This window comes from Mesoplodon densirostris, chromosome 10, assembly GCF_025265405.1.
Source record: "Mesoplodon densirostris isolate mMesDen1 chromosome 10, mMesDen1 primary haplotype, whole genome shotgun sequence".
NCBI classification, from domain to species: Eukaryota; Metazoa; Chordata; class Mammalia; order Artiodactyla; family Ziphiidae; genus Mesoplodon; species Mesoplodon densirostris.
The window spans coordinates 82,635,055-82,650,595 of record NC_082670.1 but is presented as its reverse complement, the minus strand read 5'-3'; the positions used below and the strand labels follow the sequence as shown (position 1 = coordinate 82,650,595).

Below are 15,541 nucleotides of genomic sequence, written 5' to 3'. Positions count from 1 at the left end.
TGCTTCCATGTCTTGACTATTGTAAGTAGTGCTGTAATGAACATTAGGTTGCATGTATCTTTTCAAATTATGGTTTTCTCTGAATATATGCCCAGGAGTGGGATTGCTGGATCATATGGTAGTTCTGTTTTTAGTTTCTTAAGGAACCTCCATCCATACTGTTCTCCATAATGGTTGTACCAATTTACATTCCCACCAACAGTGTAGAGGGTTCCCTTTTCTCCATACCCTCTCCAGCACTTATTGTCTGTAGACTTTTTGATGATGGCCATTCTGACAGGTGTGAGGTGATATCTCATTGTAGTTTTGATTTGCATTTCTCTAATGATCAGTGATGTTGAGCATCCTTTCATGTGTTTGTTGGTAATCTGTGTATCTTCTTTGGAGAAATGTCTATTTAGGTCTTCTGCCCATTTTTGGATTGGGTTGTTTGTTTTTTTGATATTGAGCTGCATGAGCTGCTTGTATATTTTGGAGATTAATGCCTTGTCGGTCGCTTCATTTGCAAATATTTTCTCCCATTCTGAAGGTAGTCTTTTTGTTTTGCTTATGGTTTCCTTTGCTGTGCAAAAGCTTTTAAGTTTCATTAGGTCCCATTTGTTTATTTTTGTTTTTATTTCCATTATGCTAGGAGGTGGATCAAAAAAGATATTGCTGTGATTTATGTCAGAGAGTGTTTTGCCTGTGTTTTCCTTTAAGAGATTTATAGTATCCGGCCTTATATTTAGGTCTTTATTCATTTTGAGTTTTTGTGTATGGTGTTAGGGAGTGTTCTAATTTCATTATTTTACATGTAGTTTTCCAACTTTCCCAGCACCACTTATTGAAGAGACTCTTTTCTCCATTGTCTATTCTTGCCTCCTTTGTCATAGATTAGGTAAGCATAGGTGCATGGGTTTATCTCTGGACTTTCTATCCTGTTCCATTGATCTATATTTCTGTTTTTGTGCCAGTATCATACTCTTTTGATGACTGTAGCTTTGTAGTATAGTCTGAAGTCATGGAGCCTGATTCCTGCAGCTCCGTTTTTCTTTCTCAAGATTGCTTTGGTTATTTGGGGTCTTTTGTGTTTCCATACAAAATTTAAGATTTTTTTGGTTCTAATTCTGTGGGAAAATGCCATTGGTAATTTGATAGGGGTTGCATTGAATTTGTAGATTGTTTTGAGTAATATATTTTGACATTACTGCTTCCTCCATTCCAGGAACATGGTATATCTCTCCATCTATTTGTGTCATCTTTGATGTCTTTCATCAGTGTCTTACAGTTTTCTGAGTACAGGTCTTTGGTCTCCTTAGGCAGGTTTATTCCTAGGCATTTTATTCTTTTTGACGTGATGGTAAATGGGATTGTTTCCTTAATGTCTCTTTCTGATCTTCCATTGTTAGGGTAGAGGATTGCAAGAGATTTCTGTGTATTAATTTTGTATCCTGCAGCTTTACCAAATTCATTGATGAGCTCTTGTAGTTTTCTGGTAGCACCTTTAGGATTTTCTATGTATGGTATCATGTCATCTGCACACAGTGACGGTTTCACGTCTTCTTTTCCAATTTGGATTCCTTTTATTTCTTTTTCTTCTCTGAATGCTGTGGCTAGAACTTCCAAAACTATGTTGAATAAAAGTGGCAAGAGTGGACATCCTTGCCTTTTTCCTGATCTTAGGGGGAATGCTTTCAGCTTTTCCCCCTTGAGGATGATGTTCGCTGTGGGTTTGTCATATATGGCCTTTATTATGTTGAGGTAAGTTCCCTCTGTGCCCACTCTCTGGAGAGTTTTTATCATAAATAGGTGTTGAATTTTGTCAAAAGCTTTTGCTGCATCTATTGAGATGATCATATGGTTTTTACTCTTCAGTTTGTTAATGTGGTGTGTCACATTGATTGATTTGCATATTTTGAAAATCCTAACATTCCTGGGATAAAGCCCACTTGATCATGGTATATTATCCTTTTAATGTGTTTTTGGATTCAGTTTGGTAGTATTTTGTTGAGTAGTTTTGTATCGATGTTCATCGGTGATAGTGGCCTGTAATTTTCTTTTTTTCTGATATTTTTGTCTGGCTCTGGTATCAGGGTGATGGTGGTCTCATAGAATGAGCTTGGAAGTGTTCCTTCCTCTGCAATTTTTTGGAAGAGTTTCTGAAAGATCGGTGTTAACTCTTCTCTAAATGTTTGAAAGAATGTGCCTGTGAAGCCATCTGGTCCTGCACTTTTGTTTGTTGGAAGTTTTAAAATCACAGTTTGAATTTCAGTAGTTGTGATTGGTCTGTTCATATTTTCCAATTCTTCCTGGTTCAGTCTTGGAAGCTTGTACCTTTCTAAGAATTTGTCCATTTCTTCTAGGGTGTCCATTTTATTGGTATATAGCTGTTTGTAGTAGTCTCTTATGATCCTTTGTATTTCTGTGGTGTCCATTGTTCTTCTTTTTCATTTCTAATTTTATTGATTTACCCCTTTTTTTCCTGATAAGTCTCACTAAAGGTTTTTCAATTTTGTATATCTTTTCAAAGAACCAGCTTTTAGTTTCCTTGATCTTTTCTATTGTTTTCATCATCTCTATTTCATTTATTTCTACTATGATCTTTATGATTTCTTTCCTTCTACTAACTTTGGGCTTTGTTCTTTGTCTAGTTGCTTTAGGTGTAAGTTTAAGTTGTTTATTTGAGATTTTTCTTGTTTCCTGAGGTAAGATTGTATTGCTATAAACTTCCCTCTCAGAACTGCTTTTGCTGCGTCCCATAGGTTTTGGATCATCTTGTTATTGTTGTCATTTGTCTCTAGGTTTTTTTTTGTTTTTTTTTTACTTCCTCTTTGATTTCTTCAGTGATTTGTTGGTTGTTTCGTAACATATTATTGAGCCTCCACATGTTTGTGATTTTTACAGTTTTTTTCCCCTGTAATTGATTTCTAATCTCATAGCATTGTGGTTGGAAAAGATGCTTGATATGATTTCAGTTTTCTTAAATTTACTGAGACTCGATATGTGGCCCAAGATGTGATCTATTCTGGAGAATGTTCCATGTGCACTGGAGAAGAAAGTGTATTCTGCTGCTTTCAAATGGAATGTTCTATAAATATCAATTAAGTCCATCTGATCTAATGTGTCATTTGAGGCCTGTGTTTCCTTATGGATTTTCTGGCTGGATGATCTATTGATGAATGTGGGGTGTTAAGGTCCCCCACTATTATTGTGTTATTGTTGATTTCTTCTATTATGGCTGTTAGCATTTGCCTTTTATATTGAGGTGCTCCTATGTTGAGTGCATATACATTTATAATTGTTATATCTTCTTCTTGGATTGTTTCCATTAAACATTATGTAGTATCTGTTTTTGTCTTTTGTAACAGTCTTTATTTTAAAGTCTATTTTGTCTGATATGAGTATTGCTACTCCAGCTTTCTTTTGATTTTCAGTTTCAGTTTCTTTTGATTTCCCCTCACTTTAGTCTGTGTATATCTCTAGATCTGAAGTGGGTCTCTTGTAGACAGCATATACATGGGTCTTGTTTTTGTATCCATTCATCCAGTTTGTGTCTTTTGGTTGGAGCATTTAATCCATTTACATTTAAGGTAATTATCAATATGTATCTTCTTATTGCCATTTTGTTAACTGTTTTGGATTTGTTTTTGTAGGTTTTTTTTCTCCTCTTCCTCTTTTGTTCTCTTCCCTTGTGATTTGATGACTATCTTTAGTATTGTGTTTGGATTGTTTTTTGCTTTTTGTGTGTGTATATCTATTGTAGATTTTTGGTTTGCAGTTCCCATGAGGTTTTGATATAGCAGTCTATATATATATGCAAGGTTGTTTTAAGTTGCTGGTCTCTTGATTTCCATTGTAGTTCCAATATCCTACATTTGTACTCTCCTTTTCTCACAATTTCTAGTTTTTTTTTTTTTTTCTTTTTGCGGTATGCGGGCCTCTCACTGTTGTGGCCTCTCCCGTTGCGGAGCACAGGCTCCGGACGCGCAGGCCCAGCGGCCATGGCTCACGGGCCCAGCCGCTCCGCGGCATATGGGATCCTCCCAGACCGGGGCACGAACCCGTATCCCCTGCATCGGCAGGCGGACTCTCAACCACTGCGCCACCAGGGAGGCCCCACAATTTCTAGTTTTGATATCATATTTGTGTGTGGATGATTTCCTACCTTTATGTTTGCCTTTAACAGTGAGCTTTCCCATTTGTAATTTTCTTGTTTCTAGTTGTGGCCTTTTCTTTTCCCCTAGAGCAGTTCCTTTAGGATTAGTTGTAAAGCTGGTTTGGTGGTGCTGAATTTTCTTAGCTTTTGATTGTCTGTCAGGCTTTTGATTTCTCCATCAAATCTCAACAAGAGCCTTGCTGGGTAGAGTAGTCTTGATTGTAGGTTTTTCCTTTTCATCACTTTAAATATATCATGCCACGCCCTTCTAGCTTGCAGAGTTTCTGCTGAAAAATCTGCTGATAACCTTATGGGGATTCCCTTGTATGTTATTTGTTGCTTTTCCCTTGTTGCTTTTAATATTTTTTCTTTGTAATTTTTGTCAGTTTGATTAATCTGTGTCTCAGCATGTTCCTTCTTGGTTTATCTTGTATGGGACTCTCTGCATTTCCTGGACTTGAGTGAGTGTTTCCTTTCTCATGTTAGGGAAGTTTTCAGCTATATACTCCTCAAATATTTTCTCAGGCCCTTTCTGTCTCTCTTCTTCTGGGACCCCTATAATATGAATGTTGGTGCATTTAATGTTGCCCCAGATGTCTCTGAGACTGTCCTCATTTCCTTTTCATTCTTTATTCTGTTCTGCAGCAGTGATTTCCACCACTCTTATTCATTTTTCTGCCTCTTTTATTCTGCTATTGTTTCCTTCTAGTGTATTTTTCATTTTAGTTATTGTATTGTTAATTTCTGTTTGTTTGTTCTTTAAATCTTCTGGCTCTTTGTTAAACATTTCTTCTGTCTTCTCAGTCTGTGCCTCCATTCATTTTCCGAGATGGCAGTAACATTATTGATGTACCTACATTGTAAAGGGCTCTCACCTTCTGACAAAGTCCAAACTCCTTAGCTTCATATTTAAGGTCTTCCATGGTACAGACCTCATCCTCCTTTTCCAAGTTCTTCTCATTTTTTTAAGATGAAAATTTTGTTTATGCAGGATTTCCCCCAACATTTACATGAACAGAATGTCCTCATTACCTATTTTGCCACTTAAAATCTACCTATCTTTCAAGGTTCAACTGAAGTATCTTTCCTTCTTGAACTTTTGCTGTGAACTCCTGTGGCATTTATTTATGCTAATCATACTAATTTATTTGGGACCTAATGATAAACTGTCATGTATTATTATTTAGCTCTTAAGGTCTGTATATATTTTTGTATATTTTACCTGTCAGCTTATAATGTTAAAGGACACCACTTGGCTATTTTATCTTTTAATGCTGGTTTCTCCTTATAGGGTAACACATAGCTCATGGCCTCATTCTTCACATACCCTCCCCTCCCCACCTTTAACTTTTCAGGAACAACTCCTGCTTAACAAGGTAAAGAACAGATTTAGGATAAGTTGTCATAGCAAGAGTACGTGAACAAAGTGGGTCAGCTTTCTATTAAAAGTTATAGGTTAACTAGTCAGAAACAGTTTCCAGGAGAAAGTCATCATCTGAGCATTGGGTAGGAGTGAAGTAAGAGGAGTGACAGGGATAAATGTCTAAGTGTAAGAATGAAATAGTCTGTGGGTCAGTGAGTGAATAGATTGGACATGGATGGAACAAAGGTGTGAGTTGAAGAGAAGAAGAAATATAAGGTCGGTTAAAGGTAGTACTAAAGGGAGGAATGATGACATCTTTAAAGTCAAGAGTTGACATTTGATGTGATTTAGAAAGAACTGTTGAATGTTCTGAGGATAGACAAGGTTAACTTGGTTGTGTTTTAAGGGAGATTTATTAACAGAGCTATATACTTGCATCTCTAAAAATATTCTTCAAATAAAATATGCTCTTTTGTCCTTTTTGCTCATGTGGCTTGCACATAGCCTGAGTGATGCAAAGTCAACAATGTACTTTGATTTCTTTGGACGCTCAGCCAAAGTGTTTTTTTGAAGACACACTGGTTATTCTCTAATAATAAATTTAATCTTGCCTTTTTGATGTTTATTTCTCTTGCTGCATAATGTTGATGTGAATCTGAATGTAGTTTTCTGTGGTCTACTGGACTCTTCAACAAAGCAACTTAATCTTATCTTAATGGCAAAAGAAAAGTATGATAATGTAATAGCATTCCCTCTGCTAATTTTAGCTCAGTTTTCACTCAGTAATTTTACATAGGGATTGTACTAATCTTCTAAGCTTTTCCCTAAACAAAATACATTAACAACTCCAAATTACACTTTCATTAAATTTATGGAACATCACCAGGAAAAAAATGCCTCTACCAAGTATTGACTTATATTTAGAAAATAAAAATAGCTTTTAAAAGAGTGTGGCTCTAAATAGAAAATATGTTTTACCCCTTTACTTAAATCATTTTGGAAGAATAACCTATTTACTGGATATAGAACTCTGGGTTGACAGGTTTTTTTTTTTTTTCTCAACACTTCACATTTGTCACTCTTGTCTTATGATTTGCATGGTTTCTAACATGAATTCTGCTGTAATTCTTTCCTTCCTTCCTTTTAAGTAATGTGTGTGTTGTTGTTGTTCTTTAACTTTGGTTTTCAGCAATTTGAATATGATATGCCTAGGTGTGATTTTTTTTAATTTAATTCATCCTGCTTGGTGTTCTCTAAGCCATTTGAATCTGTTATTTGGTGTCATGAATATTGGGAAATCTAGTCCATTATTTCCTAAAATATTTTTCCGGCCTCTTCCTCCCTTCTCCTTTTGGAATTTCAATTATATGTATTTATATTGTTTGGTATTGCCCACAGTACTTGGATTCTCTGTGGTGTTTTTGTTTGCTCTTTTTCTGTTTGCATTTCATTTTAGGTCACATCTATTAACCTTTCTTCAAGTTCAGTGAATCTAATAAGTGTATTACATTGTGGTTTTATTTTATATTTACTTGATGACTAATAATATGAAGCATCTTTTTATGTGTTCACTTGCCATCTCTGTATCTTCTTTAATGAAGTGTCTGTTCAGCTATTTTTTCTATGTTTAAAATTGGATTGTTTCTTATTAAATGGCAGGAAATATAGAGATCCCGATAACTAGTTTTTAGCATGATTACCTGAGTAGATGCTACTGCTATTTATTGATACTTAGATGGTAGAACAGCGGGGAAGGAGCAGTTTAGGGGGAAATCAGAGTTGTGCTTTTGTCATGTTAAATTTAGGATCATTATTAGATGTACAAATGAAGATGTTAAATAATCAGTTGTATATTAATCTGGAGTCATGGGTATTGGTTGGGATTAGAGATTTCCCTTGGTAGTTATTGGCATATAGGAAGCATTTAATTCTGTGGATTGGATGGAATTGTTTGGGAACAGGGCTATAAATGGCAAAAAAAGGGCTACTTTAACAGAAGCCTGGGGCAGGCCAACATTTAGAGGCTGAAAATATGAAGTAAATCCAACAATGGAGACTTGAAAAATAACAGATAATGAGGAAGGAGAAAAAAACCCTACCTTTAAACCCTGAGTAATTTTCACTCTCCAAAAGTACCTAAAGGAGCCACATTTCTCAGACCCCAGGTAGTTCTCAGAACCTTCTTTACCAGTGAGGTAAGAGAAACATTAAAAGGAAAATCATAGGGAAAAAGAGATGTTTCAATGTTTAAACTTTGTATTTTTGCTCAGTAGATAGGCTTGACCACTTTATCTATCATCCTCCCGTTACTCTCTGTCCCCCTCTCTGATTTAGTTTTCTTCTTTGCCCTTTTACCTGACATTGTATTAAATATTGCTTATGTATTTGTTGTCTATCAACTGTAAGTTCCATGAGGTCAAGGACTTTATTTTGTGAACCACTTTACTTATCCCTAGCACCTAGAACACTTCCTGGTACCTAGTGGTTGCTATGTAAATATTTGTTGACTCTTTTTTTTTTTTTTTTTTTTTTTTTTTTTTTTTTTTTCTGTACGCGGGCCTCTCACTGCTGTGGCCTCTCCCGTTGCGGAGCACAGGCTCCGGACACACAGGCTCCGCGGCCATGGCTCGCGGGCCCAGCCGCTCCGCGGCATGTGGGATCTTCCGGGATCGGGGCACGAACCCGTGTCCCCTGCATCGGCAGGCGGACTCTCAACCACTGCGCCACCAGGGAAGCCCTATTTGTTGACTCTTAAAGAAGAAAGTGGTGTAGTCAATTGCTGACAAATTAGTGGAGTTGAGGTTAAAGAACAAGGTATTTGGAGAACTTGATAAGAGCTGTGGGATGATGATGATGGAACCCCAAGTTAAACAGGTGGAGAGAATGGAAGACAGAAATGGATCTTGTGAGTATAGACAACTGTTTCAAGAAGTTTTATAGTCAGAGTGAAGCACCAAAAGGAGATGATAGTCAGTGGTGCCTTGAATCAAGTTTTTCTAAGTTGGTGATAATAGGCCAGTATCTATAAAAGTCAAATGATTTCAAATGACCACAAATCAGATAAAGTTAACTTCCTGTTTTTCAATTTTTGAGCCACATAATATAATTGTTAGAGTCACATAAACTGCGGGTCTATCTTCGCTGCCAAACTTCATGATCACAAAAGCCAATTTTACCTTGTTGGTTCCCAACTTCTGGTTCCTATCGTTTTCTAGTTCCTTTATGCTCTTTCACCAATGCAGGCAGAAATATAAAACCAGTGTTTTTAATCCTGTCTCTGAATCCAGGCATGGTTAGTAGTGACTTGTTTCTAAATCTTAATGTTCTCAACAGTCTAAATTAACTGTTAGAAAATGGGGTTCTGGACCAGTGGCTTTTTGCACCTTTGTTTCTTTGCCCCATTTGTGGTAGCAGAAATGAAGTTTCCTTGTCTAGAGTTATATCTTGGACAGTAAAATCCATGGAGTAGAGAACTGATTTGTTAATTATTTTGAACAGTCATAAGTCCTGTTTCTTAGAACCCCACTTTACCCTATGCTGGCTTCCTAGTATTTTAATGATGGAAGACGAGTATAAATACTTTTACTGCTGCTTTTGGTTGATGGTTTAGCAGCCTGAGATGGTAGACAGTCTTAAAATTTGTATGCAGCTGCTCATAGGATCCAGGCAAGTTAGACTGACGATGGGCAGACATAACGTAATGGGACAGATGTAGACTCTGGTGAACTGGAGAGTACATGCATCACCTAAAAGGGGCAACAGCTACTCCTCTCCAGCTTGTTGTGCCCACGTGAGAACAGGAGCCTGGTGTTGTAACACCACCAAAATTTTTGAAAAGAGCTTGAAATCTGAATCTTAAAGAAAAAGTTTTTTGTTTTTTTACATGTTGGAAACTAAGAAGAGTTTCTAAAATTATGGCCTAAATGTATCTGTAGAGTGAATATGTTCTACAGGTCAACAATTTGTGACCTCTTGTGTACTCTGTGATACAGAGTATTGAGTCCCCATGGGTGTAATGTGAGGAAGACTGGGTTATGTAATTAGAGAGATTCATTCTTTTGTGGTGAGTTGGTCTTTCTTCTAGATACCACTGGAAAAGGTTAATACACTGTTTCTTAAATTCCCAGTTAGTTATGGAGAATGAACTATCAGTTCTTTATCTTTGTGGAAACAAAAATTGGAGCCCTGATAATGAGAGTTGAATTCCTGATGTGGGGCCTCTAAAAGTTCAGAGATAATGGTGGACCCAAGCTGCCAAGTTTGGGGCTCCTGTTTGGAAATGGCAAAATTCCTCATAAGTAGAAGCAATCGTAGCAATCCTATATATGTATTTCATAGATTCTCCCAAAGTCTTGCCAAGAGATATCCTTCATCCTACACAGTAAGAATTAAGAGGGAGAACTTGCTTACAAATCTAGTTGATACACTGGAGAAAATAATAATTCTACTTATAACTTAGCAGCAGACTCATAAAGCGAATAAAGTTTGACCCAACATGCAGTTACAGTGTTGTCACTGTTTACTCTTTAAAGCAGGAGGAGCTCAGAAAAGACACTTCTGGTTTTCTGCCTATGTAAAATGGCCCCTAATAATCATTTTACTACCATGAAAACGAAGACCAAGGGTCTGTGGGTATAAATGTGATCTATTAAGAGAAATGAGTAATCTGATTTTATTGGATGTAGATATTTTCATAGAAATGCTCAGCACTAATGAATACATCAAAAACCATACTTTATTTTATGTATAGCAATACAATTTACATATTAAATAACACTATAATAGAATGATTTGATACAGTTTTAAACAGAAGAAAAAAGGGAAAAATTTCAGGTTACAAAACCCCCCGAACAAATTAAAAAACCAAAAACCCAAAAAAACCCCCACTTTTTCCAAATGGGTCAATGCAACGACTGTATTCAGTGACTAATTATGTCTAATTCCTATTGCACAAATGGTCAATGAAATTAAAAAAGAAAACCCAACTTTCACAATCACTTCCTCAAAGAAATAACACATGTTGGATTCTTTTGGAATGCAAAGATGGTTCTTGCTACTTCAATACACAGAAAGTTGAATTCACATATCCACCACAAAGGAAAAAAAAAAAAACTATGACAGAGTTGAAACTAGAAAAAAATTAGCTTTATATGAAAATATAAAATTCTATGATTATATACCATAGATACAAAGTTCCCAGAAGATGCTTATCCAAGCAACAAAATATTTACAGTTTTAATGATTTTAGCTATTTCAAAATGAAGTGAAAGAGACATGAATCAACATGAAGGCTGAATTTTTTTTTTTTTTTAGAAACAATGGCTGCTTGCTAGTTTCAAATGTCCTAACAAAAAAGGAGTCACTACCCCAAATGTTGGAGAGTTGCAACATTTTATAAAATCGGCTGTCTCCTTTTCTGGAGATGTTTATTTCTTAAAACTCAAGATATTTTTCTTGAAATTAATTATCCTCTGTAGAAAATGCTTCCCTTTGCAAATATTTAACAAAAATACTAAAAACAGTTTAACAGCTAAGACAAAGTAGAGGCCAAATATCATTATTACAATTCCTTCCTATTTGTAGCATGCCTTCTTTCTAGAGATAAGTAAAGCCAATATCGTATGTTAAGTGGCAACTAAGGGCAAGCGCAAAGGGGTAAGTGAAATTACAGCTGTTTAAAAAAAAAAAAAGCAGGCATTTTCCCTTCATATAAAAATTCACTGGCACCATTTGAACATAAACTTTAGGGCATAGCAGTTGAAAATGCATTTTCCAGTATAACTGCTAAATTCTTAAGACAAACTACATTTTGATTATTATTTCTTAAAATATGATGAGTTTGGGTTTCTTTTTTTAAATTTTTTGCTTAGAATTAGTAGTATGTATCTTTGGTAAATTGGTATCTATATTTTAATTTTTAAATACAGTGTATATTCATTTAAGAAAAAATTCATAACAAGGCAGTTGTGCTGTGTCATTATAAAGTAATTAAGGTTATTTGCTGATTTCAGTATGTCACTCTGGGCTAAAACCTCCAACAGCCAGACCTTAAATGCCATAACCTTCTCTGATCTTGCTGGACTTTTCAACTCGAAATTGACTCTTAAAAGCGCCAACATAGGAAAACCAATTCACCTAATTTTAATCATCTTGAATTTCAGAAGGAAACTTTTTTTAAAATATGAAAGATGATATTGTGGCTTTTAGATGAAGGAAGAGTTGTCTTGATGGCAATAGGGTGTGTTTTTTCTGATGTCCAGCATGGCCACTTGTTCTGATCTTTGCAATTCAGTTTTGAATGATGTGTGCGTTCTGCTTACCTAGAGCTAAATTCATACACTCCCAAAAGCTTACTTTTATAACATAGCACAGATTAGTTTGCAATAGCTATTTCCTTTCCTCCTGAGTGCAAGTGGTAATAACCTTGTTATGTAGTTAAGCAATGTGCTTATGTCTCAAAGAGAACACCATCTTTGCCTCTGGAAAGATGCAAGCATATATTTGCCAGTAACAGATGAAGAATAATAGTGAGGATACACTCCATGGTCAGAGTGAGGAACGGCTGATTATAACTCTCCTCAGTGAAGTGTGTTTGGACCACTTTGGCAAGATGGGCAAATAGCAATTGCTCATAGTTCAGGGTGTCGGGATTTGTAGACTTTGGTTCCAGACCGCTACAGACACACAATTGCTCACAGAGAACTCCTAAGCCATCCTTGTAATGTTTCTATTGTACTTACTAGTTATCTCTCTTTTATCATGATTCTGATAGCCCTGGAAGAGATGGTCACAGAATTGGAGGGTATGCATTTCCATGAATTGAGCCCTCTGTAATAGCACAGAAGGGAATACTTGCCATGTGTCTTGTAACCAGTGTTTACTTTTGTTAAGAAAAAATGACAGAGGGACCATGAACCCCAACTTGAATGTTACTTCTGAAAGTCAAGTCCACTGTACCATCTACTGAGAAGAATTCGCTCATATCAATAGTCTGTACAACTAGAGGAACCTACTTAATTGAGTAAAATGATCCAGCTCTTGCCATGATGTGAAACCTTTCCCTTACTGATTTCCCTCAGCCAGCCGGCAACTGTAGTGTTCCTGTGTTAAAGCTGTTTTTCTTAAGTGTTAGGCAGAGCTTCCTTGTGTCACCTCTGATGGGAGCAGCGGGGCGGTAAAGGGGTTTGTGTCCTCTAGCACATACAGTTCAGCAAACTTGGCTCCCTTGTACATCTTTTCTCAACCTAGCCTACACAGTTCGTGAACAGTGGACTGTTCTGTGTGGCTGAATCTATGTGATGAAAAGACGAGATGAACCCTGGCAAGTTATGTAGTTCACGGAAACTCCGTTGACCTGGCCTATGTGTTAGAAATCCTGGGCTAGGCCTGTAGCCTCTCTCTCCTTAGCAGCTTTGCTCCTTCAGGTCCACTCTGACAAACTTCATAGAAACCCAACTCAAGATAAACAGAATCTCAAGGCTGATTATCATGAATATTTTAATGCCTATCCAGATGGTATGATAATAGCCAGTATGGACTTTTGGTCAAAGTTTATTGACATAAAAAATAACCAAAACCCTTTTCTTCTTAACAGGCCTAGTTCTGGTGATGGTTTCACTTCTGACAGAAGTCATCCCTCAAGAGCAAATGTGCAGTCGAAGAAACAGATCTCAGTAAGTAGCTTATTTTTCTAAATAACTGAACTGAAATTTCTTATTAATGCTCCTAATTTTCCCATGATGTACAGCAGGGTGAATATGGCTCCAAGAAATTACTTCCTTGGGCTCTGTGTCATGATGAGCAGTCTCTTTTTATCTGTTCTTGAGGCTAAACTACACAAAAGCATACAAAGCTGTCTCCTATTTTTAAAAACTGTTTGAAAATGTCACTATCACCTCTCACTCAAGATTCTAATTTTCTCTCTCCAAATCAGGTTTATCCATGTGTGGGAATCTAGATAGTCCCAAAGACTTTTGCTAATACAGTATTTTCAGTTTAATCCTAAGTAGAAGAATGCATGTAATTATGAGATTATTTATCATGAAACATTTGGCAAAAAAAGGAAAGAAAAGAATGTAAGAATGTTAGCTATATAGGTAGTTTTTTATTAGATTGCCATAGGAGTAATAGGAATATTTTAGAGGACTAGTTTCAAAATTACACACCTGCAAAGATTTTCGTTATTCCACCTGCGATGAGGTATTGTATTATAAACCATGAAGCATTAATGGAGATTCACTAAAGGGTTTCATAACTGGAGTTATATAAAATATTGCCATCTCTCTTTGGTAAAAGATGGCCCTGATTTTGGGGTGTAGCTATTTCAGAGAGTCAAAATGGAAACAACACACACTGTCCACATAGCTACTGTGAAAACTGTAATACAGAGATATCTTTTATTTTGACACAATTGGGCATATTTTTAAGCTATGAATATAACTTTGTAACTAATAAGTGATGTTCACATGAAACAACTCAAACCTTCTACTTTCTTAATGGCTATCTTCACCATCATAAATGAAACTGTTTCAAGGCCATGAGGTTTGATAGACCTTCAGAGTAGCTTCCCCACACCTGCTATTCTTTAAAAGAAAACAATGCTCATTCACTCCATTAAACTACAGAAGGCATAGAGTATTGAACAGTGCCTTGAAAAAAATAGAAGAGGAGAACTGAGGAAAAGTACAGCATTGCCTGCTAGTAGAATGCAACTGCTTTAGCAACAATAGTAATAATAATTAAAAAAACCAAGATTCACTGTCGTAACAAAGACCTTCACTGTACTGAATTAAAAAGTAGCATGTGTGCTGTCATGGAATGTCACATCAGGGTTTGCTTTAGTATTAGATTATAGGCAGTAACACTGATCAGATAGTGCAAACTAGGTAAAACCGCGTTTCACTGTGTGAAATGAACAGAGGTGCAAATGCTCAGTAGGATACCATTAAGACATAAAATGGCAAAAAATAAATATCAAAACTTTTTATCAGTGTAAAAAAGTAACCGGGTTATTGTATAACGTCGAGTCTGGCAAAAAAAGGCCTCAAAAAAGTTCTCAGTCTTCAGAAGTTTTACAAATTAAGTGCCCTTTCAGGATTCTGATCACACTAGAGATTCCATGCTCTCAGCAGGGTCCGATTCATCTGCCATGAGAACAGCACCATTTTTGTCCACTGTCATGGGACCATTTCCATTTTCTTTAGTGCTGACCAAGCTGAGCATTGCTTTGTAGACAAACTGGTATTGTTCCTGGAAAACAAGAGGGAGACAGTTTTTTGAGCCAAAGAGCAGCTTAATCATTTATTTCATCTCAGGTGGAAATACTGAATAAAAATGTAAATGTGAAAAATATACTAGAGAAACAGGAATTCTGTCTCTGCTAGTTCAGACACTTAAAAAATAATCTCTTGAATCCTTTATAATCAAGACCTACACCTTCTTCATGTCCTTTTGATCCCTGTTACCTTGGAATGAATTCTCAGTGTTGACAGTCCACTCAGATAATAGGATATCCATATTTTATAATCAGAGGATACCATATTCTAGAAAGCAGAGTTTCTCAACCTCAGCCCTTTGGACATGTGGGCCAGCTAATGTTTTATTGTGGAGGGCTGTTTTAGGCGTTGCAGGACATTTAGCAGCATCCCTGGGCTCTACTCACTTAACTCCATCTCCAGTTGTGACAACTAAAAAAGGTCTGCAGACATTGCCCAACATTCCCTGGGGGTCAAAGTCACCCCCAATCAGAACCACTGTTCTAAAGGGTGAGGCTGAGTTTCAAACGATGTACAAGTTTCACAAATAAGCAGAGTACTTACAATGTCTGTGAATACTCCAGGCCTCATCAGATTGATCATTTTTGCAACCTGGAACACATCCACAGCATTTTCATTCTCCAGCTGCTGGGACAAGGTGGTAAGGGCACATAGCATTCCTGCAGAAACTGCGCCGTACCTTGGGGAGGCAAAAAAAAGCTATTTCAGATTCACTAAAGGACAGTATATATTGGAACAAAATTACCATCACCTATTTCCATAGAAGCT

General features: G+C 36.5%; 1 protein-coding gene across 3 annotated transcripts in view; it reads right to left on the bottom strand.

The window, feature by feature from the left end:
• Nucleotides 1-10,277: 10,277 nt before the first annotated feature.
• The window catches only part of PTPRG (protein tyrosine phosphatase receptor type G), a 744,445-nt gene continuing 739,181 nt past the window's right edge, over nucleotides 10,278-15,541 (bottom strand). For all 3 annotated transcript variants that reach the window (XM_060111286.1, XM_060111288.1, XM_060111287.1), the window contains 2 exons: nucleotides 15,317-15,452; nucleotides 10,278-14,747 (listed from right to left, as the gene is read on the bottom strand). In XM_060111286.1, the coding sequence (XP_059967269.1) occupies nucleotides 14,601-14,747; nucleotides 15,317-15,452 (283 nt within the window). In that variant the 3' untranslated portion in view covers nucleotides 10,278-14,600. The remainder of the gene's footprint in view (nucleotides 14,748-15,316; nucleotides 15,453-15,541) is intronic.